This window comes from Chlamydotis macqueenii, chromosome 8 (genome assembly GCF_036417535.1).
Source record: "Chlamydotis macqueenii isolate bChlMac1 chromosome 8, bChlMac1.mat, whole genome shotgun sequence".
In the NCBI taxonomy this organism is placed as follows: Eukaryota; Metazoa; Chordata; class Aves; order Otidiformes; family Otididae; genus Chlamydotis; species Chlamydotis macqueenii.
Window position 1 is genome coordinate 14,833,258 of NC_141563.1, and position 23,664 is coordinate 14,856,921.

At 48.0% G+C, this 23,664-nt stretch overlaps 1 protein-coding gene across 1 annotated transcript; it reads left to right on the forward strand.

The window, feature by feature from the left end:
• The first annotated feature begins 2,525 nt into the window (after nt 1–2,525).
• FASLG (Fas ligand) lies at nt 2,526–12,276 on the forward strand. The gene is made up of 4 exons (XM_010117518.2): nt 2,526–7,423; nt 7,778–7,823; nt 9,708–9,761; nt 10,202–12,276. Exons 1-4 carry the CDS (start codon nt 7,031–7,033, stop codon nt 10,594–10,596), a joined length of 888 nt encoding a protein of 295 aa, XP_010115820.2. The 5' UTR covers nt 2,526–7,030; the 3' UTR covers nt 10,597–12,276.
• Nucleotides 12,277–23,664: the final 11,388 nt, after the last annotated feature.

Consider the following 23,664-nt stretch of genomic DNA (forward strand, 5'->3'; position numbering starts at 1 on the left):
GCATTCTCACTTCTCAAAGTGTACCCCAAAATCCATGTAAAGAATAAATGATGTCATGAGCTGTGTAGGTTCTCTTCCTGAAAGCTACTTAGAGTTCCTAAGAAATCCTGCCTCTGGGCTCTGAGTCAACAGGAGCTTGTGTGATTCAGTCAGTGTGATGGGGAGCAAAGGCATTGTGAACAGTGCACACTTTGCTACTATTTTAAATATCTGGCTAACAGAAACTTAGAGAAAAAGGGTGAAACATGTCAGCCTGGGGTTTGTTTGTTTTGGGGTGGGTTTTTTTGTTTGTTTTGGGGTGGGTTTTTTTGTTTGTTTTGGGGTGGGTTTTTTTTGTGGAGATGGCTGTTAGCAGCAATGACTCCTGTGAATAAAGCACATCTATCACAGAGTCACTCCTGGTGCGTGTCAGCTGAGGAGTGACTTCTGTATTCTCCTAGGTACGTTACCGAATCATTTCAACTATGTCTCGGTCAAACCTTTCCAATCAAAGCACAGGTTATGCTTCAGCTGCTGGGAAAGCTGGCATCTGAAGGAACCTACGGAGCTGATGGTGCTATCACAAACTCGAGAGTGCTTGTTCTGGCAGTAGACTGGAGGTTGAACCACAGCTTCCGTCTGCTACTGCCTTGCTGCTTTTAATTATTTGTAACCACTTTTTTTTTAAAAAAAAATGGCTTTTAATGTTAAGTTCTTATTGCTTAATGTTATCCTTTAATGTGGGCTCTTGAGTCATTTTTTACTTCCAGTTTTATTAACGTCACACTGACTCTAGCTTTCAAAACTTGATTCTTTGGTAGAATCAAGTCCTTCTTAAATTGGTCGTAATCCTTATAGAGTGATAATAGTTTCTAATGAAGACAGCTTATGAATCTTCACAAATTCCTGTGGTGTTTTGGATACTTAAAGAGAGGGCCGGATCCATCTTGTGATATTGCGTAATAAGACTGGACAGTTGTTGGTGTAAAATACCAAGAAGCCAGCATGCGTATGCAGTAGTGAGGACTGCATCTTTGCAGTCCTTGGGCAGGTCTTGAGCCCAAGGTCAAAAAATACTTAAGCAACATGAAGGTTTCCATGGGAGGATGGGTAGTCACAAACATATGCATTGCATTAGTGAATGACTAGCCATGTCTGCCAAAATAAAGTATTTAGGTTATATACACTAAGCATCAGAATGGAAAGCCAATATTTTTAAAATATGAAAATTCTACTAGCTGTGTGGTATTGGTAAGGAGAGAACTCAAGTATAAGGTGTCTTTGTGGTGGCTTCTGCTTTTGCCAAGTTGCAGTGAGAGATGAAACAAGATGGAACAGCTTAGCATGCTTCACTTAATTAGGTACAAACATGTTCCACTTCATTTGGAACAATTAAAGTGTAGAGCCCTGACCACAAAGTGCTGTGGGTAGGCCACCAAGCAGTGTGTGTCTCATCTTCTGGAAACCCTGAGTGTCAAACACCATCAGAAGAAATGCTGAAGAAATTACTGGGGTTTGTAACACCTCAAGAAGAATTAGTGTTCCCAGAGCTTCTTTAGATAAAACGCATTCACTTAGGAAAGGATGGCGATACTCATGGATCTCTTATGTATCCCTTCTCTAATTTAAGAATAGTAATTTTAAAAGAAGCTACCAAGCAGCTTTCTGCTGTCTCTCTAACATTGGACACATGGCCTGGAAGCTGCAGCTGGCCTTGCCTGTGCTGCTTTTCATCAGAGTCACTAATTAAGTCACAGATTAGAGGTGTGGCTTTTGATAGGGAATGATATGAAGTGGACATAGAAATTGAAAAGAAATGTTTGCCATCTTGAGTTTTGTTTTTTCCTTTGTTAGATGTGGTGGCTAGACCCTACATGCTCTGGGCCCTCTGTAAACTCCCAGCAAACAAGAATCATTGTCTGATTTTTTTAATTTATTTTTTTAGAAAAATAACTCAAAGCAGCTAATGAGTATCTCCTGTTAGTCATAATTTGACATGGTTACTGCTGAAATGTCAAGGTTATGTACACTGCCCATGAAATCACCTGTAGCTCCAAGTTAAATCCCAGGAAAGTCAGGTGAAAGTCCCTCAGCGTTTTGGGAAGGTGGCTGATGTGGGTCACTGGTGTCAGGGTGCTCGTGTGTGGTGTTGGGCTCTCCGTTTATCAAACGAATGCTGGAGGGTCTGAATTCACTCAGTGATGCAGAGCTGAGGTGTGATCCTGGTGGAACTCAGTAAGGATCTCAAGGTAGATCTAATTTTTTTTTTTTAATGGGCTGAGAACGGCTGATCCCAAGGAATAAAACTGTTGGAATACTGACTAGGCCACATAGGCCAGCAGAAGCAGCTGGTGTTTTCCAGGGACAAGCCTGGATGTGTTCTGGCAGCCAGGTGGATCCTGGTGAAGGGCTTGTGAACCCAGTTCTTGACTGTCACAGAGGAGGACGGGAAATCAACTTCTGCACGTTCACTGCAGTCTTCCCTGCAACCTCTGAGTGGCCACAACAGCTTGTTCCGTTTTCTCCCATGAGTAAGCTGTTGTGTGTTACGAGATGACCTGCTTCTCTTTCTCGGATGTTCAAGTAATAGATCTCATTGCCCTGTAACCACTATACCTCATTTTCTTGTTTGTGTCACAGACACAAAAAAAAAATCTTAGTCTTTTGCTTTCAGTTCTTTTCCTTTTCTCAGCTGCTTTGGCTCCTTCCCTGGTTGGATCCTCTCCTGCCTCAGGTCCCAGACAGAAGGGCCCTGCAGAGCCCTGCACCTCTTCTGCTGAACCCAGAGCTGCCTGCTTGTTGGGATCATGGTGTAGTTGCCACGTGCTTAATGAAGAAAAAAGCACCTTGCTCACTGGAAGATGGCCATATTAAGCACTGCAATGCCAGGCCAGAACTGGTAGAAATGGATTTTGACCCTTGCCCTTGAGTGTGAATATGTGCATGATGTGCATGTTGGCACCAAGACATGTCTTTACAAGGGCCACAAATGCTTCTAGCAAAGAGAGCAGTTGTTGAGGAAATGAAAAGCGTGACCCTTTTTCTTTTTATTTTTTTTTTGACAGTTCGGTTTCACAGACATGTAATAAAGAAACAACACTAAGATGTCAGTGCTAACTGCAAAGGCTGAGTGAGTTCTGGTTTCTTCCACACGCCTTGAAGGCTTCAGTTGCTGGAGATCCCGCTACCATTGGAGGCAGTTCTCAGGAGCATTCATTTCAATGTTCAGCCAAAAATCCATGTCTTTTTTGTGTAAACCCCTTCAGCTTTGGCTCCCAGTTAGTGGCTCCCTGGGAAGGTTTTTTTTTTTTTCTGTGAGATTTAAGAACCCTCTGCTGTTGGAAATCATCCCTCTTCATACAGATTCTTCATACACTGTCCATCCTTCCCTGCCAGTCTGCTCTTGAATGGGCCAAGCTGAATGCCTTTACTGTCCAGTAGTTATTGCAACTTCTTCCTGAGCCCCTCTGAAGTTGACTATAAACTTGTGATGTGGGTTCTGGGCCTGTCTGTAGCTGTCCCGTGCTGCAGGTGAGCTCATACCTATGGGATCCTGCAGGCTTTCCCTGCTGGATGCTCATGTCCAGCTGGGTGGCCTCTATCAGTTTCAGAACTGTGTTTTTTTTTTCTAGGATGTTATTTTCTATCTGAAGAGTTTGATCTGCAGTCTTTATTTCTAAACTTGTTTTCTTCTGATTAAATTCCCTGTCCTTGTGGTTACTTAGGATCTCTTACCAGTTATTTTAATCTGCAAATATTACTGGTGTAACATTTTGCTTGGTTTTCTCTAGACCTGTGGTAAAGGTGTTGAGATAGCACTGTGTTGAGGACAATCCTGGTGGAAAATCAGAAGCCTTGTCCAGGATGATGCTCGCAGTTACTCTTTACAGCGTTAACAGCTGCCATCTCGTCTGCCAGCGGTAGCTGATCCTTACTGGTTTGCAGTATTTGCCTCTCCTGGCTCTGATGGCACAGTTTAGCTTGGGACTACAAAAGGTTGCTGAGTTAATGTTTTGAATCCTGTTTTTTGAATGTGAATGATTCTCAACTTCAGTTGGTTTTGGGGTGTAATTTATGTAGCTCTGTCGGTTTTTGCCTTTTAGCATTTCCACCAGTTAATAGTGTAATAGGAAATATTAATCACTTTCAGACAGACGCATATCTGACTCTGTCCAGAACCTGATCAGAGCATCTCCCACACAGTGGTTCACACTTCATTTTCTGTCAAATATTAGACTTGGATCGTTGTTCAAGTCCTGCTTTCTTTGGTGTATTTCAAGCAGGTCATACTTTTGTCCTTGAATCTGCTGCTACAAATCTTTAGCTGCTGGCTGATTTTCTTTGCTGTCAAGGTAAACTTTAGCATAGTAGTGTGAATTGTTAATAAGAGTTCCCACCTCTCCTCTGAGGGCGAGGTCGGGAGTGGAGGGGGTTCTTCTGAACAAATCCTGTTTTTCTGTCTGTGTAATGGTGGCTTGTCTTTTGTTGGTTTTGGCAAAGGGGATTGAGTATCTGATAAAAGGTATAGAAAGTGTTTCCATCTGAAAATATCCCCTCCTGTTCAAATGCCTGTTAAGGCTGCTGAAAACTGAGTGTGCATCTTGCAGACTGGGTGAAGAGGGGGACAGGGAGGCAGGGAGAAAAATCTGACACCGCTTTTGTCCTTATGTCCTTTTTTCCTACACAGCTGTCCTTGCCCCGTATTTTAGGAGAGCTCAACCTTGTCTAAATTCTTCTGGCCTTCTAGCAATATAGATTCCTATGACTTAGGTGTCTATCTACAGCAAATTGTCCCTCTTCTATTTCAAAAGCCCTCAAGCAATAGGAAGCCAGCAGAATACAGAGCCTGCAGGCATCATGGCGTGTGCTGCATAGACACAGCCCCGCGTGCTACTGCCTTCCAGCGGGTATCATCTTGGTGATCTCTGAAGGTGGTGACAGAGGAAACAGGGTTTGACAGCAGGATCAGCACAGTAGAGTGTGCTAGGCAGGCAGAGGTCTCGGAAAGCATCCTGTGCACCAAAAATGGTGGTGAAATAGCCTCAATCTTTGACTTGTCACATGTGGTCTTAGCAGGCTCTTGATCTGAGCATCCTAAAGAGAAGATGCAGCAGACATGGCTGAAATGGCTTTCAGTGGTTTCCTCATCTCTCCCCTCTCACTCACCCATTAAAAAAAGCATCTTTGTGAAAATAGGAAGCAGTGGGTGAGAAATAAGTACACTTCTGACATTTAAGGGAGATTGCCGCTGTGCTTGCAATCCCACCAAGCTGTCTACATTAAACAGTCAGTGTCAGAAAAAAACTGGAGAGCGGATCCTCTCCAGGCAAAGCTGCGTGCTTGATGACTTTTGACACGCGGATCAGCAATGCCCCCAACTTTGAGGAAGTCCTGGGCTTCATTCCCTGCTCCCCAAGCAATCATTGTATCTTACAGCAGTTGAAGGGGCCACAGAAAGCATTGAAGAAATGGGAACTCCGACACCCGTGTCTGTGTTGCAGAGAGCCACGTGGACGCTGGGCTCACTGCTCTGAGAGCAAGGCAGTGCAGGGACTGACTGCTGAACGAGGAGCTTGAGTGGGTGGCAAGTCCCCCAAAATGTGACTCGGGCACCCATGGCAGCAGCAGGGCTGGGGTGCTGCGCAGGTGGGTGGTGGAGAGTGTGCTGGCAGGAGACTCTTGGCCAGTCACCCTACTGCCTCTCTTGGCTCCCTGTGCCTTGGAGGCATCTCTCTTTCTCCATGCCCAGCACTGGCCAGCAGGCTGGAGCTCACCAGGGAGGCATGGGAGGTGCGGAGCTGAGCCCAGCCCTTTGTGTGACTCTTTCTTGTAATGATTGTAGGAACAGATGAGGACCTGTCCTCAGGCTTGCTGGGGAGTGCTGTTCTGGGATGCAGAGAGGACTGAGTGAGGGTGGGCATGACCGGGCTCTTGAACTGCTGGAGCTGGATTTATGTTGCTTTTGTGTCTTTTATGTCAGAAACATAGAAGTACAAGGAAGAGCCAGACAGGGTGCTGAAACCTCTCACGCTGCGGATCACTGCTGCAGCAAACGGCTGTGGTGAACGTCTTCAAAAAGCAGTGGGGTGTCTGGTGGTGCAGGCAAGGTTTTGAGGACATGTCTGACTTACTGGTGTGGTTGGAGGCAAAGCTGAGCCCTTGCTTTGGAGAAACAAGTGTGCACATGTTGTTAAAGCATGCTGTTCTCAGACCCCAGTTTTGATGTTCAAGATCAAAGCCTGTGTTGGGATCGCTTCTTTCTGCCACAGAGGAGACAAATCTCCAGATTGTTCTTGTATTACGCATTTTCTTTTTTTTAAAGGCTAGCCCATAAAAATACACACTTCAACACAGGTCTCTAAAATGGAAGTGCAAATTGCTATGGACAGTATTTTTTTCTCTACCTGTAAATCTGTGGGAGAATCTCATTGCTAGCATTTAGAAATCTGTAGCCAAGGGAGTCTTAAATGGATGAACAGCAATGTTCCTGTCTCTCCTCACTAGGATTTTGTCATGAGCTCTTGTGAGTGCTGATCCTTGCAGCATGGCCTGAATTCTGGTGGGATGCAAAACAGACAGAGCTAAGTAATTTGTCCTGTGTGAAGTAAAGCAATTTCCCAGCACCCACAGCTGCATTTGGGATCAGGTCTTCATCCTGCTGAGCAGAGGAATCCTCAGCTCTGTCTCTCCCCTCTTGCATAGGATGCCAGAGGTTTTGTCATTCCTTTTGCTCTGCTTGTGGTCCAGGACACCGCAGTGGAAAAGTAGCTGCCTCCGCCTGAGTGGGCTGCTGGAAAGGGTGGTTGGTGGTGGGTGCGCGCTGGGCTGATTACTCAGCTTCACTGCTGAGTGCACCAGCTCCCCGAGCTCAGCTGCCAAGCGTGGTTTTGTGCCAGTGTAGTCTGCGACTGGGCTGGTCTCGCTGTGTGTGCGTGCTGCCTCGGTGTGGGAGGAGCAGGCTGGTGCCCTGAACTTGCAGTGGAGGGCGGAAGCTCTTTGGGGTTTTCTGTTGAGACTTGAGGCTTTCGGAGAGTTGCAGCGCTTGAGCTGGATGATGCAGGCGTATAAAGGCAGAGCTGGGTCTTCCCCCAGGGCTCAGTCTGGGTCAGCCTCGGCAGTTTTTGGCTGTCACATGGAAGATCACGCCAAGAACGTCCAACCCATCCCGCTCCCAGCCATGCAGCAGAACTTGAACTACGTGTACCCCCAGATCTTTTGGGTAGATGGCTGTGCCAGCCCCAGTACTTCCTGCCCCTCTGCACCCCCCGTTGCTCCTTTCCCACCACCAGTACCTGACCGGAGCAGAAAACCAAGGAACAACACGGAAAGGAGGAGTGTCGGCTTCCTGGTGATCTCCTTGCTGATCCTGTTGGCCCTCACTGGAGTGGGGCTAAGCATGTTTCAGATTTTCCACCTGGAGAAGGAACTGGCTGAACTCAGAGAGGTGAGGTCTGCTTGGCTGGTCATGGAGACTCAAGGGAAAGAGGAAAAACTTAAAATTGGTTCTGAGATGCTCAGGTGGTGCAAGCCTTGCTGGCTAGTGGCATTTAAATGTCTGCCATGCCAGTGTAAGTGGGGTTGCTTATTACTGTGGGGGACTGCTCTATTGGTGACTGATAGACCTGGATGTCTTCGTGTTTGAGTGCTGCAAGGTCTCTCTGCCTGTATATTCCGTAGCATTTTGCAGCTCCCCGTGAGCACCCACAGCTATCCACTGTCAAATACAGTCCTTGGCTGCTTCAGGTGATGCCCTTGTGCTCTCACTCTAAGACAGCTTGTCACTCTTCTCTTTTGACAGTCTGCCAGCACTGAACACATCCCTCCAGCTTTGGAGAAACTCATAGGTGAGTTGATGTACATAGTGGAGGAACTCCTCTGTGTTAGCTTGTGCGAATGCTCCTGTCAAACTCTTCCCTCTCCTCATTGCGGAGTAAAGGCAGGGTCACAGCTCAATGCTCTAAAAGTGCTGATTTCACTTGCTTGGCTGGAAGAGCTTGCTTTCTGGGGTGTGGGGATGGGGTCCTGCCCCCTGCCTGCTGGAGTGCTTAAAGGTGTCAGCAACAGGTTCCTGGGACAGTGTGCCTCTAGTTTGGGGCCTCCCAGGCCCAGTTGGACAACGGTACCAAGGGCACCCTGTTGCAAAAGTGAGTTTCTGGCTGTCTTAACGTATAGCAACCACACGAATGGAAGGAGAATGGAGATGGGCCCCGCGTGTGTTACTTCTTTCTCTCCTTACTCTTTTAAGATTTTGGGAGGATGCAGAGGGTTCCATTTTCTTTGGGAGTGGGGGATTAAGTCCACTCTTGAGAGTGCAACTTATTTTTTCCTAAATTCTTTTGGTGCAAAGTCTCACTGCAGCCAAAGCTAGTTGAAAAGAGCCTGATTATATGTGTGGGTTTTTTTCTTTTAGAAATGTAATTTCAGTGAAATTGAAACTTTCCACAAGAACCTGCCAGTTTTTCTAAATCTCATTTATGAAAAAGCAAAGTTTCAATCTGAATGGAACAACTTAAAGATCATGTTCTGAACTTCCAAACTACTATTTTGCTTTTACATTCCATGTTAATGTTATCAGTGAGGATATTTCTTTCTAAAGATGGCCAAGTCAGAAATTTTTGGTTCTCTTGACAATTTTTGCTAGATCTGAAATGACTTCTTTTTTTTTTCCCCGTCAGGATTTTGGTTAACAGGAAAGTTAACCTATTTTCAAGTTTGTTCTGATACTGAACAGAAAACAAATTTGGAAATAGCAAAATTCTCTGGAAAAGGCAATCCTGGTTCCCATCGACTTCCATATCAATAACTTTCGTAACCTATTGCTTAGGGGAAGGGGAGCTGCCATTTTAACTGGATGCTCAGTGCTCTGATCATAGGCTACTTTAGCAGTAGCTGAACATAGATCATAAATAGTAAACCTGAATTTCTTGAGGGGGATGGATAAATAAAAGTCAGAAATAGTGTAAAGGAGAAGGAGGAGAGGAAAACTTAATCGCCTTGAGAAAAGAAAAGGCTGCTTCTAAAAATTGAGAATGTGATGCTTGGATGTAGATGCTGAAAAGAAGAGAAGGATGAAGTGGGATGGGATCCAAATATCGAGTCACTCTAACTGGCCTATCTCTTGAAGGGGAACTGAGCCCTCCAGGGAAGGCAGAACTTTCCTAGCTGTGCTCTGTCTCTCTGAGAACAAGGTCTGCCTGGGCAGTGGGATGGTTTGCAGGAGGTCTCAAGAGTCTTCTCTGATCTAGTTATAAGGAGGGCTGGTACTCAGCAGACAGAAGTCTACTGCCATGGGTACATCTGCTCTTGGTAGTGATGGACTGGAGAGGGGAACAGAGCAGGCTCATCTGTGGCAGGACATGAGCAGTCGCCTTGGTCTGGGCCAGCGATGCTGGGTAAAGGGGCAGTAGTGTCCCTCTCCTACACCCTGAGTAAGAGGCCTCTGCTTGAGCTCACCAACTGAGCCATTTTAAGATGAAAGCTCTCCTTGCTCTTTTCCTTTGCTTCTCATCACATCTGGATCCTTCGATGCAACACTTCCTTTTTAACTCCTCTTGCCCCACACTGTTTGCCCAAGCACCGCTCTGTCTTGCTGCGCTCAGCCATGGTGCATATGTGCCCTGTACCGCTCTGAATCTGACCCATTTTGGCTTCATGGTTGGCTCCCTTCTACTCTCTGGTCTGGCTTCTCCATGGAGCATATGGCTAACATCTTCCCTATTTTTGTGCAGGACAGAAGGAACAGTCACTGAAAAAGGAAGTGAGGAAGGCAGCACACTTAACAGGTACGTGCTGAGGGGTCAGCAAGATGTGGGAGCAGGGGACAGGACAGACGTGGCTGGGGTGAGAGGATGGCATGGAGGTAGCTGTGAGGAGCCCACCTATCCTGAAAACAGGAACAGGCTTTCCTATTTTCCTTTGGTAACACATGTGCTCTGACAGCAGGAAGCTACTCCACAGCTAAAATCTTCCCTTCTGTTAGGCTTTTCAGTGAGGGCTCTGATTTTTGGTTTGCATCTGGGGTGTGTGGGGCAGAAGACTTTCACAAGCAGCTGGCGTTGAGTGAGGTGAAGGTGTGAGGTCCCACCAGCACAAGGTTGGGGTGGACCTTCCATGCTGCAGACAAGGGCTTGGAGAACAGTTGACTACTTGTGACATGAGGTGTAACTTGAGGAAAAAACACACAACTGCTGGTACTTACTGCACTTTTTGTTTTGATTTCCAGGGAACCCAACCCAGCGGGACCTCCCTCTGGAGTGGGAACACATCTCCGGCCATGCCTTCACCAACGGCATTCAGTACCGCGATCAGGGCCTTGTCATCAATGAGACCGGCCTGTACTTTGTGTACTCCAACGTGCTCTTCCGAGGCAGCGTCTGCAGCAGCCAGGTGTTGACCCATATTGTCTACAAGAAAAACCCATCCTCGCCAGGAAGCCACGTGCTGATGGAGGATAAAGGCATCAACTACTGTACGAGTCAAAAAACGTGGGCCCGGAAAAGCTACCTGGGGGCTTTATTCAAGCTCAGGAATATGGACAGTTTGCATGTCAATGTCTCCAAAATCACTCTGGTTAACTTTGAGGAATCCAAGACATTCTTTGGCTTATTTAAGCTTTAAATGGGGCTGTTGGAGCATGGCCGGCAGCCACACACACACACACTAGATGCATGAGAAGTGAGCACTGCCTGAGCAGCAGTGGCCAAGCCAGGGTCTCGCACCACAAAGCCCACCAAGAAACCATGTTTTGGCCTTCAGTGTGAGAGGGCTCAAGCAACAGGTAAAGGCTTGAAAGCAAACCTCTGAGAAGCCCCGGGGCTGTACTGTGTCAACCTGAAGAGAATTGCACATTTTCTCCCTCCTAAAAAAAAACAAATTCAAAACATAGTGTGTTGAAGACCCTGTTGAAACTCACTACTTGCTACCTGAGAAGATGCTGATGCCAGTGGCCCCACATGGTGTTATGGCCCTGGTGAGCTTGGGCCAGCAGGCACACAGGGACAGCTAATGGACATTGAGGAGGCCCCTCGAGCCAGGGCTGTGGGTGCCTGGGCCATGCCGTGCCACACCACGGCAGTGGTGTGGGAACAAGTACTGCAAAGGTATCAACTGCCCACCTCAAGCCATGGCTGGCCACACTGCCCAGACATTTGGCACTTTGCTGTATGACAGGCACCTGCCTGCTAGCTGGCTCGTTATGCATTAAGTTATCAACCATTCCCACCCCAGAAAATGTCCCCCGATCCCTTTATTTAACTCATCCAGACTGCCTTGCAAGGAAAGTGCCAGAAACAGCGATGCCATAAGGGGGTTCCTAACCCTGAAGAGAACTGTGATGGCGCAGTGGTGGTTGAGCTGGTGGGGAGGCCACACGCTGTGCTGACAGGACCTGAACAACACAGCGGTGGAGGGCAGCGGGGCCAGAGATGAAAGCAGCATCCCCAACCTCCTTCCTCCCCTTTCAACACAGAGTCCCCCACAGAGACATGGTACTGCCACTGCATGGTGCAGGTGGGGACATGGTGGCCACCATCAATGGAATGGCTTCAGCTGGCTCCCTTGTCATGGGATATTCTCTCCTGAGCAAAATACAGATGGTAAATAAAGGTATATTTTTCTAGTAAGTGGCACTGTCCTCTCTTCATTTGGGGCAGCAGGCTTTTGCAATGGCCAAAGCCCTGAAGGTCTCTGTTATCAGAGGCCAGCACCCTGGTCCTTCTTCAGCAGCATGGCAGAAATCTGGGAGCCTTCCTCCACTTTGCTGGCTTGGCAGGGCACAGGATGCCTGCCATGAAGCTTTGGGGCTCCAGCATTGGAACATCAGGATTTGGGAACTGGAGAGGTGTGCTGTGGTCAGCACAGATCAGGCAGCCCAAGCCCAATTTGGCCATCAGGAAGAGGACAGATCTCAATCACAGATTTGAGCTTGAGTGGAGCCAGATACTTGTTGATGAGCAGAAGCGCTACTGTCCCTAAAGGCACTGTGCTCCTCCATGCTCCCTCTGGCCCCAGCAGCACTTCCACTATGGCAGTTACCAGTCTGAAGGGCATGGAATGAAGCTGCTGCTTTGCTGTTAAAAAAAAAACACCAAAAAAAAAAAAAAAAAAACCAAACCAAAAAACAACAAACCCCAAAGAAAATAAAAAAGCCCCAACAAAAAAATGTTTGCTCACTGGTGTCTGGTTAGCCCCAGGGCTGTCTGCCACATTGTCACCAGGCAGTACACAAAGGCTGTGGCTGTGGTGCCTCATCATCTTTGCCCATGGTCCAGCCTTCTTGTAGCTCTGACATTGGTCGCAGTGAACAGTGGCTCTTCAGCAGCCTGCAGCACTTCCACAGTGCTGCTCTCAGCTCAGTTGTGTGTGGCCTGTGGTCTGCTGTTGCTTGCTTCAAGGAAACCTGTTTCTTTGAAACTTAGAAGTGGACTGGCTACTGATGTGGCCAGCATGAAGTGAATACTGCACCTCTCTGCTCACACAGCTGTGGCTGCACTCAGATATTTCCACTGCATTTCTCAGAATGGAAAACGCCTCAAAAGGTCAAACTTCAGGGACCTTTTTACTTGATTGAGGAGCTCTCACTGTCCCCAGCACTCCTAGTATCAGAGGGGCAAACCACACAGCTGAGCGATGGAGGGGCTGGATCCAGAGCCTGCCAGGAACGGCTGGAAGCTGCTATCCTCTTCTGCTTGCTGTTTGTGCTGTGTTGCTTTCCTAGTGACCAGGCATCCAGCTGGTGAGTGAGCATCTGTATACACACATGCCTGCAAGCTTGCAGCTACTTCTGTAGCAAAACTAGCTGAGCACATTGCATGCTTCTTTCCTTTACTGGTGAGCATCTTGGAGAGAGACGGGGCATTCAGGGCCCAGAGGAAACTCACGCTGAGGTTCTGCTCTCTGCAAGTGCTGTATTGGTGAAGGGCTGGAAAGCTCCTGACGGTTTCTAGAAGTCAACACGCAGTACCTCAGCTGGACTGTGAAAGTAGTCATCTCTGGGGCAGGATGTGGCAGTCGTCATTGCCTGCATGTCAGGAGGGGGCAAGGATCTGAAAGTCTTTCCATCTGAAAAGCTAAAGGCAGCACAGACCCACAAGTTTTCGAGACAGTGGTACAGTGGGATGGGCAGTCATGTGACAAATAGTGCTGGGATCTCCTGAGGTGGACAGAGCTGGCTAATCCTTGCAGGATAAAGCCAGGTGCTGCTAGGCTTGCTCCAAAGTCAGAGAGCGGCCGTGACTGCGCTGAGTCAGCAGCACGGCTGCCAACACGGCACGTGTTTCTGCTTTGTGATCCCTTCCTCAAATACCGCTCTGAACTGCCCAGAGCAAATCCACTATTTAGCTTGTGGGCTCTGACTAAAGATACAAAGTAAGGTCATGACAGGATTATACAATTTCAAACCACACAGAGTCAATTCATAAACTGCTTGTGCCACGACAGCTTTATTAAGGTAATCTGTTTATCTAGCTAATGAGCTGTTCATTCAGTGAAATACTTGCTTATTGTTACCATTAAATACTCAATATTTAATACTGACATTATTAATAGCTTTTGGACTAAATTTAAAATTATTTAATAAAAATATTAAAATTATTGAAATGTATTTTGAAACTATCAAGTATTTTGTTCCCTCCCCAGTAAGGGAAGGGTGTCTGCTCTAGAAATGATATCCCAGGTCCGTCAGCAGGGCTGGACATTGTGATGTTTGGGTTGTTATTTCTGTCTTGAGGAAAATAAGTGACCCTTCCCTGCAGGTCATGATCTGCATACCCCATGCAGGTGTTTGGGCAGGACCTCCTCTCTCCAGATGGAGCAGCATGAATGAAGAACCCAAGGGTTTGGGCACCATTTAATAGGGCTCCAGAGAGACTCTCCTCTGTGGAGAACATAGCTGACTAGACATTACAAGCCCAGATCATCTGCTGACATGAGGTTTCTAGTTGGCTCCCAGTGCCTGAGGGTCTTCTGGGGGCTCATGTCCTTTCCTCCTAGACACAGACATGCTTTCCTACATGATCCTGGCCAGCACTGAGCCAGTGGGCACGCTGCAGGCACATAGACCGCTCCTGTGGTCAGCTGAACCCTTCCCAGGAGACGCCTGTGCGTCTGGATGTGCAGCTGGCCAAGTCAGGGCTCTGCATGACAGAGAAACTATGTCGCTGAGCACAGCGAGCTGCTTGATAGAGATATGGCCTCTTTTGTGGTTGATGGGTATCAGATGTTGCATCCTATTTACCTGCTCCAGTGGAGGAAAGGGGAGGGCAGCATGCTAGTGTCTTAAAAACTCAGTGTGTACGCTAATCAAGGTGGTGGAAGGGACTGCATTATAGAAAGGACTGTAGGGATAGGGTCATTGCTGCTTCTACAGCAAAAGCACAGTGGAAGCAAAGGGACGCCCAGTGGGCTCTGAGAGACAGAGTATAAGCAGAGAGTAAGGCAGGATGAGTAACAAGCAGGGCTGGTGTGCAATGGGTGCCGCTGCACAGTGGGTGCTGTTTCTCACAGATCCGTGGCAATGATGTGAGGTAGTGTGCTGGCAAACAGCTCTGCCAGTGCCTGCTGCAGCTCTGCTTTCCCCGGCAGAGAAACCCCGGTCAGAGGGTGAGAAATATCCCCTGGATAGCAATGGCCAGCATCCCTCATATCAATACTGCCTATTGCATCCACGTGTCCTGACTCTTTACCAGTCCACGGTCCCTCGTGACACGGAGGAAGGTGACTGGTGCATAGCAAGGCGTGGACAGCACCTGTAATAAGGAGTTGTTGCTGATCTCCAGCTGATCCCTGGCATGTGCTGAGGCATCAGGATGTGAGACAAGAAATGGAGTCACAACGTGGGCTGGCTCTTGGCATGCTTGCTCAGCTACACATCTTGGCTCAGAAACGGCACAGCCTAGTTGTTGTAGTTAGCTGGCACCGACACTTGAGATGTGTCGTATGTGACTGTTTCTGTAGTCTTCCCGGGGAGAAAAGCAAGCATGAGTAAGAACGGAAGAACTGATATGTCTGAAGCCACTCAAATCCTTTGAGTTCAGACAGCAACCTTGTATTTGATCTGATAAGTTTCATTGCTGCTTTGGTTGACTTTCTTTGGCGTTGATTTTTTTTTTCTTTTTTCTTATTCATTTTCCTGAAGCCAGCCTTGGGCTTTCTAAGTCTGTGGTACAATGTCTTGTGGGGTTACTTCTTCCAGCCTGTGGAGCTGTAAAGACTGCCAAATTTTTACCAAGTTGGGAAGGAGCATTGTCTAGTGGTTAGAGAGGGGAAAAAAAGGGAAGTGAGGTAAGCTTAAATATTGCTATTATTTTTCTAGTACTCTGATGTGTGGGCATATTACATCATGGTTACAAAAGTGTAATTTTAGGCATGACTAAGTGACAGAGGTTTAATGCAAAAGAGAGGATAAGGTGACTAAAGACACAGGAGGAGTTTTGATGCAAGGTGAGGCAAGTTGTATGTGAATTTCTTGTTGATTTTAATTAAAAAAAAAAAAAGAGAGAGAAGAAGAAAAGCTTAACAGCTTGTTGCTGATTCATCTCTCAGGGTAACATGGAGAGTCAAACGTTCCATTCCCTGCACATGACTGAAGCCCTGACACAGGTGACGTGGGACTGCAGGCTGTGGTGCAGGGGACTGCTGGCAGTGTCTGCAATGGTGTCTTCTGCCAGACAGAGGTGTGAAGAGATGCTGAGTTCTCAGGCCCCTGTTTGTGGTGTGACCAGCAATGCTGCTTTACGATCCTACCAGTAGGCACTGGTACCAGCTATGCCTGCCAGGACATCGACAGTCATGCAAACAGGCATGTAGGCCTTCTGTTATGAAGACTCATGGTTTGTTTTTTTTTAAAAAAAAAAGCTCTAGGTGGAATAACAAACCCTAATGTGCTTTCCTCTGCCCCAGTTGTCTCACCGTTCCTCAGCACGCTCTGTACGACACAGCCCTCTCTACAGAGAATCACCTTCTCTCACCCACTTACAAAACATCCTAGAGATTTTACGTGGTCTCTGTTTTTCCCATACTCCACAACCAGTTTCCTTCAACAACAGTTGAAAGTCTCCTTGCCCAGTTTCCTTTTGTCGGTGGGGATTCCTCCGGTTCCCCTTTGCCTTTTAAATGACTATCAAAATGGGACTGTGTGCCCTCTTGAGCCCTGTGTTGATTTGACAGCATTTCTCCTGGTGTTGCAATTGAGGCTTATGTCAACACAGAGGCAAAAGATTTCAGAAAAAGGCATCAGAGGGGAAGATTTGTCTCTCCTAATTGAAACAGTCTACAAGATAGCTGTCCATGCTGGATGTGTGATGAACATGAAGTTCCTTAAGCAGGGTGCAATCTGTTTATGGCTGGTGCAAATCTTAGCTATCATGGGGTCAACCAAAAAACCAATACAAGCTGCCCAATCTCAGCACAGGCTCCAAGGGACATGCTGACAGAGTGGCTTGCTACCGTTCTCTTTATCCATCCTTCTTGCTAAAGTTTCTGCACGGAGAAGAGATATCCAAGATTTGGCTTTCATTAAAGTCCTGAAAGAGAAATCCAAACCATGGAAGATCAGACATGCTGTAGCAACAAAAGAGGATGTAATTGCCTCTAATTCCCTGCTCCATTTCAACAGGGAAAACTGGGAGAAATTCAGTATGTTCAGTAGACAAATCCCCTTGCTGCACTTGGTTTGAGCAAGTGCGGGTTGGCTGGCTAGCTTTTAAATAAGCAGCAGAAATGTGCTGTTGTAGCCTTTGCAATGTTCCTTGCTGTTGCGCTCTGCGCTCTGAAATGGGTACTGCGTGTCCTAGCCACCGAGCGGTCCTGCCGGGCTGCGTGCGGCTGTGTGTGCGCACCGCTTTGCTGCTAAGAGCTAATTTAAGGTGTGGGCGTGGCAGGGAGTTATTGTGGCTTAGCTGGCTACTGTCTGTTAGCAGAGCTCTGGCCATAGAAAAGATTGTATTGCTTTTGAAGCCTTTGAAGTTTGGGGGTGGAGGGGCATTCCTGTCTCCTGCCTGCAGCTGCGCTTGCTTGTTTATCTGAGCTGCCAAGGACTCAAGTGACAAGCTCTGTGAGGGCTCCTCTGCCACCCTGGCATGTGAGTGAACGACTGTTTTGAAGGTTTGCTTGAAACTCCCCACTTGCATCCTGTGGAGACCCTGCTTGCTGGGCTGGAGGATGTGACTCAGGCAAGGCTGCTGAAGGGGAGAAGAGGACAGCAGTGTCTTGATCCAGCTTGAACCACCCTTAGGTACCGTCTTGCTGCCCTCGAATTGTTTATTTTGTCATTATATGCATTTCGTCCTGCGCAGGAGGGAGTTCAGTGGCAAGACATGGTGTGATCCATCTGTCAGTATGTTTATGCATGTAGTCATATACATGCACTGTATCTAGTGCCCTCCCAGTCACAGAATAAAGATGTTTCAGACCTGGCAGGATTGCCTATGCAGTGCTGCAAGAGACGTACCAGTACTGTGCGCTGGGCCTTGAGATGTGTGCTTTCATTTTGATGCTAATGTGTCTTGCTGTTCTGACTGGTCCTCGCTCCCAGAGTGCACATAGGATGGAAAAGAATGAGAGCTGGTTCCCCAGCCTGGGGTAAAAGCCCTGGGGGAGACTATCAGTGCCTTCCCAACGTGTATCAGTGCAATGATGGTTAGTGGCATTGAGTCTCCTTAGAAAGCCACAGAATTCCTCCTCTCTTCCTCTTGTGCTAGGAAATGTCACTAGAAAAGCTTCTAGGTGCAGGTTGTAGCAGAAGGCATTCTGAGGGTCTTGTAATTTCTGTGGATTTTGTAATTTCTACTTTGTTAGCTCATCAGACAGGCTGAGAGAGAAACAGAAAGCATTAAAGAACCTGGTAATGGGCCTGAGACCTTGCACCGAGGGGCAGGAGTGAGGTTGTCCTGGCAGGGAACAGGGCACCACCAGCACCCATCCCTGGTGCCACCAGGCTCTTCACCAAGGGCTGGTGGTGGCTGCAGGCAGCGCTGGGCACTGTGAGTTCCTCCAGGCTCTGATTCCTCGCTCCTGTGGAACCCTGGCCTGAAAGGTCTAACCACCATTTCAGCCAGAATTGTCCTCCTCCCCACCTCCGACGTTTGTTTTCATGCGAAGTAAACAAAAATCCAGCCCTGCTGCTTGGAGGGAGCTGGAAGATACACTGAGGGGATGAAGCAGGAGAACATGGGGACGTGGCAGCAGATGTCAAGGCTGCCATGCTCAAGGCTGCTGTTTGGTACTATTGGGGCTGAATGCAGACCACACCAAAAGCCATACAACCACTGAATTCTTTGAAAAAAAAATCCTAAATCAGGCACTTGGTAGCTGCACTTTCGTTTCTCTGTTTCGGCTCGTTGCCTATAAACCATGCTTAGCATCTAACTTTATAGGACACTGTGAAGAAAAGCTTGCTAATTTCTCCGCAGTGCTCGCATTGGGGTTATGACCAGCATCAATAGTATGTAAGGAAATAGTGACAATGGTGGGCCTCCCCCCTCCACCAGCCCGCAGCCAGGTTGAATCAGCCTCTGAAGAGAGAGAATAAGTTTCTATGAATGAGGGACACAGCTTAGAGAAAAGAAACAAATGTTTGTCTTAAATAATTGACTCTCCAGGAACCTCACTTAGACAGCAAGTGTTGCTTCTTTGCACAGCTTTCTTGGGAAGTTTGACCTCTTACTTGTGACCAAATCACTTTCTTTGCTTTCTTGCAACTGTTTTCTAGTGATGCGTACTCTTTGCAAGCGTGGTACCACTGGTAAACACTTTGCTTTTGCTCTTAGGGTGTGAAAAGCATTTAATGGCCTGTTAGCATTATGCTTCATAGAATGGGTTTGGAAATTCAGTCGTTCTTTAACCACTTTTACTCCTCTCATTCTTTATGTTTAATTTCCTCTGTGAAAAAAAAGAAATGAGAAAAAAAAAACAAACCCAAACATGCTGCCCCCCATAGCCCTACTTTTTAAAAGTGCTATTTCCTGTGGTCTTGAAGAGCACATTGAACACAGAAATGTGAACCTGAAGTATCTTTGTGCTCTCTTGCTGAGCGTAAAAGGCAGCAGGTAGGTGGTGAAGCCCCATCCTGGCTTCCAGTAACCCCTCAGCCTTGTGTGAAGCTGCCGAGTCAGCAGGGCAGCGTGTCTGTCGGCAATCGCTCCTTCCCTGTGCCACTGCGTGGGGTCATGGCCTCCAAAGGCTCTGTCAGCACTGCAAATGTGTTTCCACTAGAGATGCAGATGGAAAGGCTTTTCCGCCCCCTTGGCATCCCAGTGTGCTGAACAGGGCCACTGGTCTATCTCTCTGGGGGGAGCAGGGCTGAGCCATGTGTAAAGCACTTGGACTCTCACCTGGAATATGCTAGAGAATTGACACATTTTAAACCTGCTGGATGAATACTCCACGCACCTCTGAATGCTTGAAATTTAAATAACACTTGGTACTTGTGGTGGGTTAACTCTGGCCAGCTGCCTCGCTGCCACCCAGCTGCTTTCTCGTTTCCCCCTCCCCAACAGGACGGGGAAGAAAATAAGATGGAAAAGCTTGTGGTTGAGATAAAGACAAAGAGATCGCTTACCCATTACTGTCAAGGGCAAACAGATTTTGATTTGGGGAAACTGCCATTTGATAGACATTTGGATAGTGAGAAACAAAGACAAAACAACACTTTCCCTCCCTCCCCTTTTTTCCCAGGCTTAACACTTTCATCCCCAGCTCCCCCACCTGAGCCCCCAGAGAGGAGCAGGCGGATAGGGAACAGGGGGCTGTGGTCAGTCCAAACCAGCTCCTCACGCCGTTCCCCCGCCATGCCATGGGTCATTCCATAGGGCGCAGTCCTACCCTGCTCCCGTGGGGTGTCCTGGGATCCCTGCTCCGGCACCTGGAACGCCTTCCCCCTCCTCCTCCTCCTCCTCCGTCCTCGCTGTCACAGGGCTTTTTCCTTCACTTTTCCCCCTCAATCCTCACTGCCAGGCAGTGTTTTTCCCTTTCTTAAACATGTTTTCGCAGAGGCGCCACCGGCTTTGCCAAGGGGCCCGGCTGCGGGTTGGTTCCTGAGGCAGCAAGAACCGGCTGGAACCGGTTGTGTCCGGTGCAGGGCAGCCTGGAGCTCTCCTCACAGGCACTCGACGCCCTGCTTCGCCTAATACTTGAGAGGCTCAGGAAGTAGCGGCACAGCTCTGGAAAGGTGTAAATAATAAGAAATAAGTGTTGACGTGCAGCCACGTCGCCTACTTGAGCGAGCAATGCCCTGTGCCGGTGGCGGGAAGGCGGGCAGCGCAGGGAAGGATCTGGAAATGGCTGCCGAGCGGAAGAGAGGTGGTTGCAGAGGTACAGCAAAAGGCTTGTGAGAAGATGGCGGCTCTGGCTGGGACATTAGAAATGACTGGCTGCAGTCTGTGTGGGATGATAGAGAGTAATTATTTATTCATTAATAAGTGCTATCTATGTCTATAGATAGATATTTTTTCCCTCCCTTAAATGGAGCAAACCCCAATACAATAAAAATTGTAGCCGGCCGCAGACCAAATAAAACTGTCAGCAATTTAGGCAGGACACTTTAAGTGTTTTGGGTTTACGTTTGGAAGGAAACGGAATATAATCATATAACCATGATGTAACACTTTTATTTCTACTGTCAGCTGGTTCAGTAATACCAAGGTTAAAACCAGAAGGCCTGGAGGGCTCGCAGGAGGAACTTCTGCTGGAGTTCGGCTGAACCGTCTTTGCGTGTGTGCTGAGGTCAGGCCAGCAGTCTGCTGTCTGTTAAAAATGAAATTACTGGTGCGAATGCAGAGCTAGTGGCTGGAAAGGAAAGCCCGAATAGAAACTTAGAAATGCCTCTTTTTAGTAAGAGACAACTCAGAGCAAGGAGGGAGAGCAAAACAGAAGTAAAAAAGATTTCCCTGCAGTGCTCCCCAGGGCTGCAGCAGCTGTGTGCAGTGCGGAGTGGGAAGATGGCTTTAGCCAAGGGGCATGCTGCCTCATGGAGCCCTGCTAGAAAGTACATTTCCCAGCAATTGCAGAGGGTCTTGTTGCCCCTTTTTCTGGCTTGTTGTCCTGGGAATGCCCTGTCATGTATCCTGAGACCAAGCTCTTTCTCATTAGGGACATGCAGGAGTTTGACGCTGGGTATAAAAGCATGAGAGGACAGTTCACTTGTGCTTTACTTACTGCTGGACTGCCTTCATCAAAGTCAGTTTCCCCTTTGAAATTAGAAAACTTTGGAGTCTGGAGTAGTCATTTTCACACAGAGCAACATATGTTCGATCCCCAGGCAGTATTTTCCCATGCAGCCTTTGCTGGCGGCTGATATTTGTAGCTGTGGTTTGTACTCTGCATTGTATTGTTCCTTGCTCTTTATTTCTGGTAGCATTTTTTTATGCCTTTCCAGGTGACATATGATTGTTATTGTTATCTTGTTTGATGATTTATGTTTCTTGTCAGCATTTAGTGCACTTTGATGTATGGTGGCATTATGGGGGGGGGGGTGTGCACCTCAGGTGTTACTGAGGTCCTCTTAGCAATCTGTTATGACTCACATTTTTCATGTTATCTTTTTTTTTCTTTGTTAATGTTAATGTTTGCATGAACTCAAGTCTAGGATGTACTCTATTTTAAAGTTCCCTCCAGGGGAGATACTTGCTTTATATTAAGACATTGGAATAAGTAACTGGCAATGCTAAGGATGAGGGGACTGTAAGCTTTACTGGAGACGTCTGCGAGAGTATCCTGCAGGACCCCTTGCACTAGGACAGGAAGAATGTGCAAAGAGTTACAGATACCCCAAAAGAGGCACTGCTGATGAAGAAAATACGAGGCAGAGTAGCTCATATTGTACGGGCTGTTTACCCCACCCAAAGGTGGCTATGTTCCAGTGCTGGAGGTGTAACCGGTTTATAGGATTCCTATGCATAAAATTCACCCAACATATGATATCTTAAAAACACAACGGTATTTATTGCTCTGTTATAGCCTAGCATAAGCAATTACTAACATATTGTTTTCCCTTTATGAGAGTCTTACCAACCCAACTATGCCGAAGACACTGCCGAGCAGGAGGATGATTATCCGTGGGGTCAGAGCAGAGAAGGGAGGTAGGCGCAGCACCTTCAGGGCGTTCCCTGTTGTTCATAGAGTGAGCTCTGTGTCCTTTCTCTCCTTCTTCTCTCTGAGCCGCCTCTGTTCATACCCTCAGCAGATTCAGTGGCAGAGTACTGACCAGGTGTTGGTGCACGAGCAGCCAGCGCATGCAGCAAGGCCTGCCAAGTACGTGCCCTGCTGGCTAACAGCGGTTCCCGGATAGCAGCAACATACTGCTCAATAACAACCCTCCTAGCTCTCCTCTCTGAGATAACAACCCTTCTAGCTCCCCTCTCCGAGATAACAACCCTCCTAACTCCCCTCTCCAAGGCTGTGTTCTCACAGCTGTGTGCAGCTTGTAATTTCGCACAGTGGCCCTGCACAGAACATCACTGAAATCCCTCACACAGGAGGGAGGGAGCCAGTCTGTAAAAATACTTCCGACACCTTGTAAGCAAGGTTATAGCATCTTTCTCTTTTGATGCAGAACTTTGCGTTGCTGGCATCAGGTGGGACCTGGAAGCTGAGGAATATGAACACCGCAGTGGCTGTGTTTGCAAGATTTCGGGACCTGGCAGAGGAGTGACTTGGGTGAGCAGCCAGGAGGTGTGTTTGGGAGGCAGGTTAGGACACATGGGTGCCATGGCAAATGCTGGGGAGTGGGAAATGGCCTGAACTCCTTGCCTGGAGGCAGGAACTGCGTAAGGGCAGGTATGGGGTCTTGTGAGGAGTCTCAGGATTTGGATACACATAGGCAGGGTAAAGTGTGAAGCCACACAAAAAAGTTATTTGGCGGCACAAGGAAAGCCGGACAACAGATCCCAGCTGTAGATAGGGCAGCTCCAGCTCCCTGGCACATGTACCACTAACATCCAGCTAAACACTCAGCTAAGCCAGTGTCCCTGTGTTCTGCCTGTGTGCTTTGGCTGTGCCACGCAGTGTTGCCAGGAGGACTCGTGCTAGCACCCTCAGCTGCCAGGGCAGTGTGGCATTGTGAGAGAGTGGTGTGATACTTCCAAAACAGCTTGGAGTCAGCAAGGCCCATAGGTGATTCATAAATATTTGCATTTTGCAAATGACTCTTCTACTGGGACAGCTGAATCACATCTGGTGGCAGTGAGGGTTTGGGGGGAGATAAGGCCCTTCATAAGGGGGGTGGAGTCTTCCCCAGCCCTCTGGCATCATGGCCCTTGCTGAGCTGAGGACCTTTTGGAAACTACTTCCTCCTCACTGTTAAGCAAGGCGCCCGCCTGACCCTGCAGCAGAACCCATTCCCTGTGACTAGGTGAATGTTTGGGATGGTGCTAAGAGTGTGCAGCGGTGCCACCTGGCACGTGTGGCCTGGGCTCCCCCCATGCTGCTGCAGGCTGGCACATTTCCCTCTGTGGAAAGGTCCTGTGTCTCCCACCGGGCTCCGGTGACTGCCCGCGCTGCCCTCCCTACCGGGTGGGAGGTGATGCTTAAATATTTCCATGATGCTTGGTGATGGCGCGGGCAGGAAGAGCTGATGATCTAAGCTGTGAGGAGACCTTCTTCCTTGAGATTGCTGGTTTTAGCCTTGGGTGGGTTGTGGGTCCCTGGGGGCCTAAGCAGGGATAGCACTAGTGTCTGGCTGGCTGGCAGGCT

What these genes read in the sequence shown, in the direction of transcription:
- FASLG (XM_010117518.2), top strand. Translation starts at nt 7,031, where the DNA reads ATGATGCAGGCGTATAAAGGCAGAGCTGGGTCTTCCCCCAGGGCTCAG. An exon ending in AACTGGCTGAACTCAGAGAG is followed by an intron (nt 7,424 to 7,777) that starts GTGAGGTCTGCT and finishes CTCTTTTGACAG; the next exon opens with TCTGCCAGCACTGAACACAT. An exon ending in AGCTTTGGAGAAACTCATAG is followed by an intron (nt 7,824 to 9,707) that starts GTGAGTTGATGT and finishes ATTTTTGTGCAG; the next exon opens with GACAGAAGGAACAGTCACTG.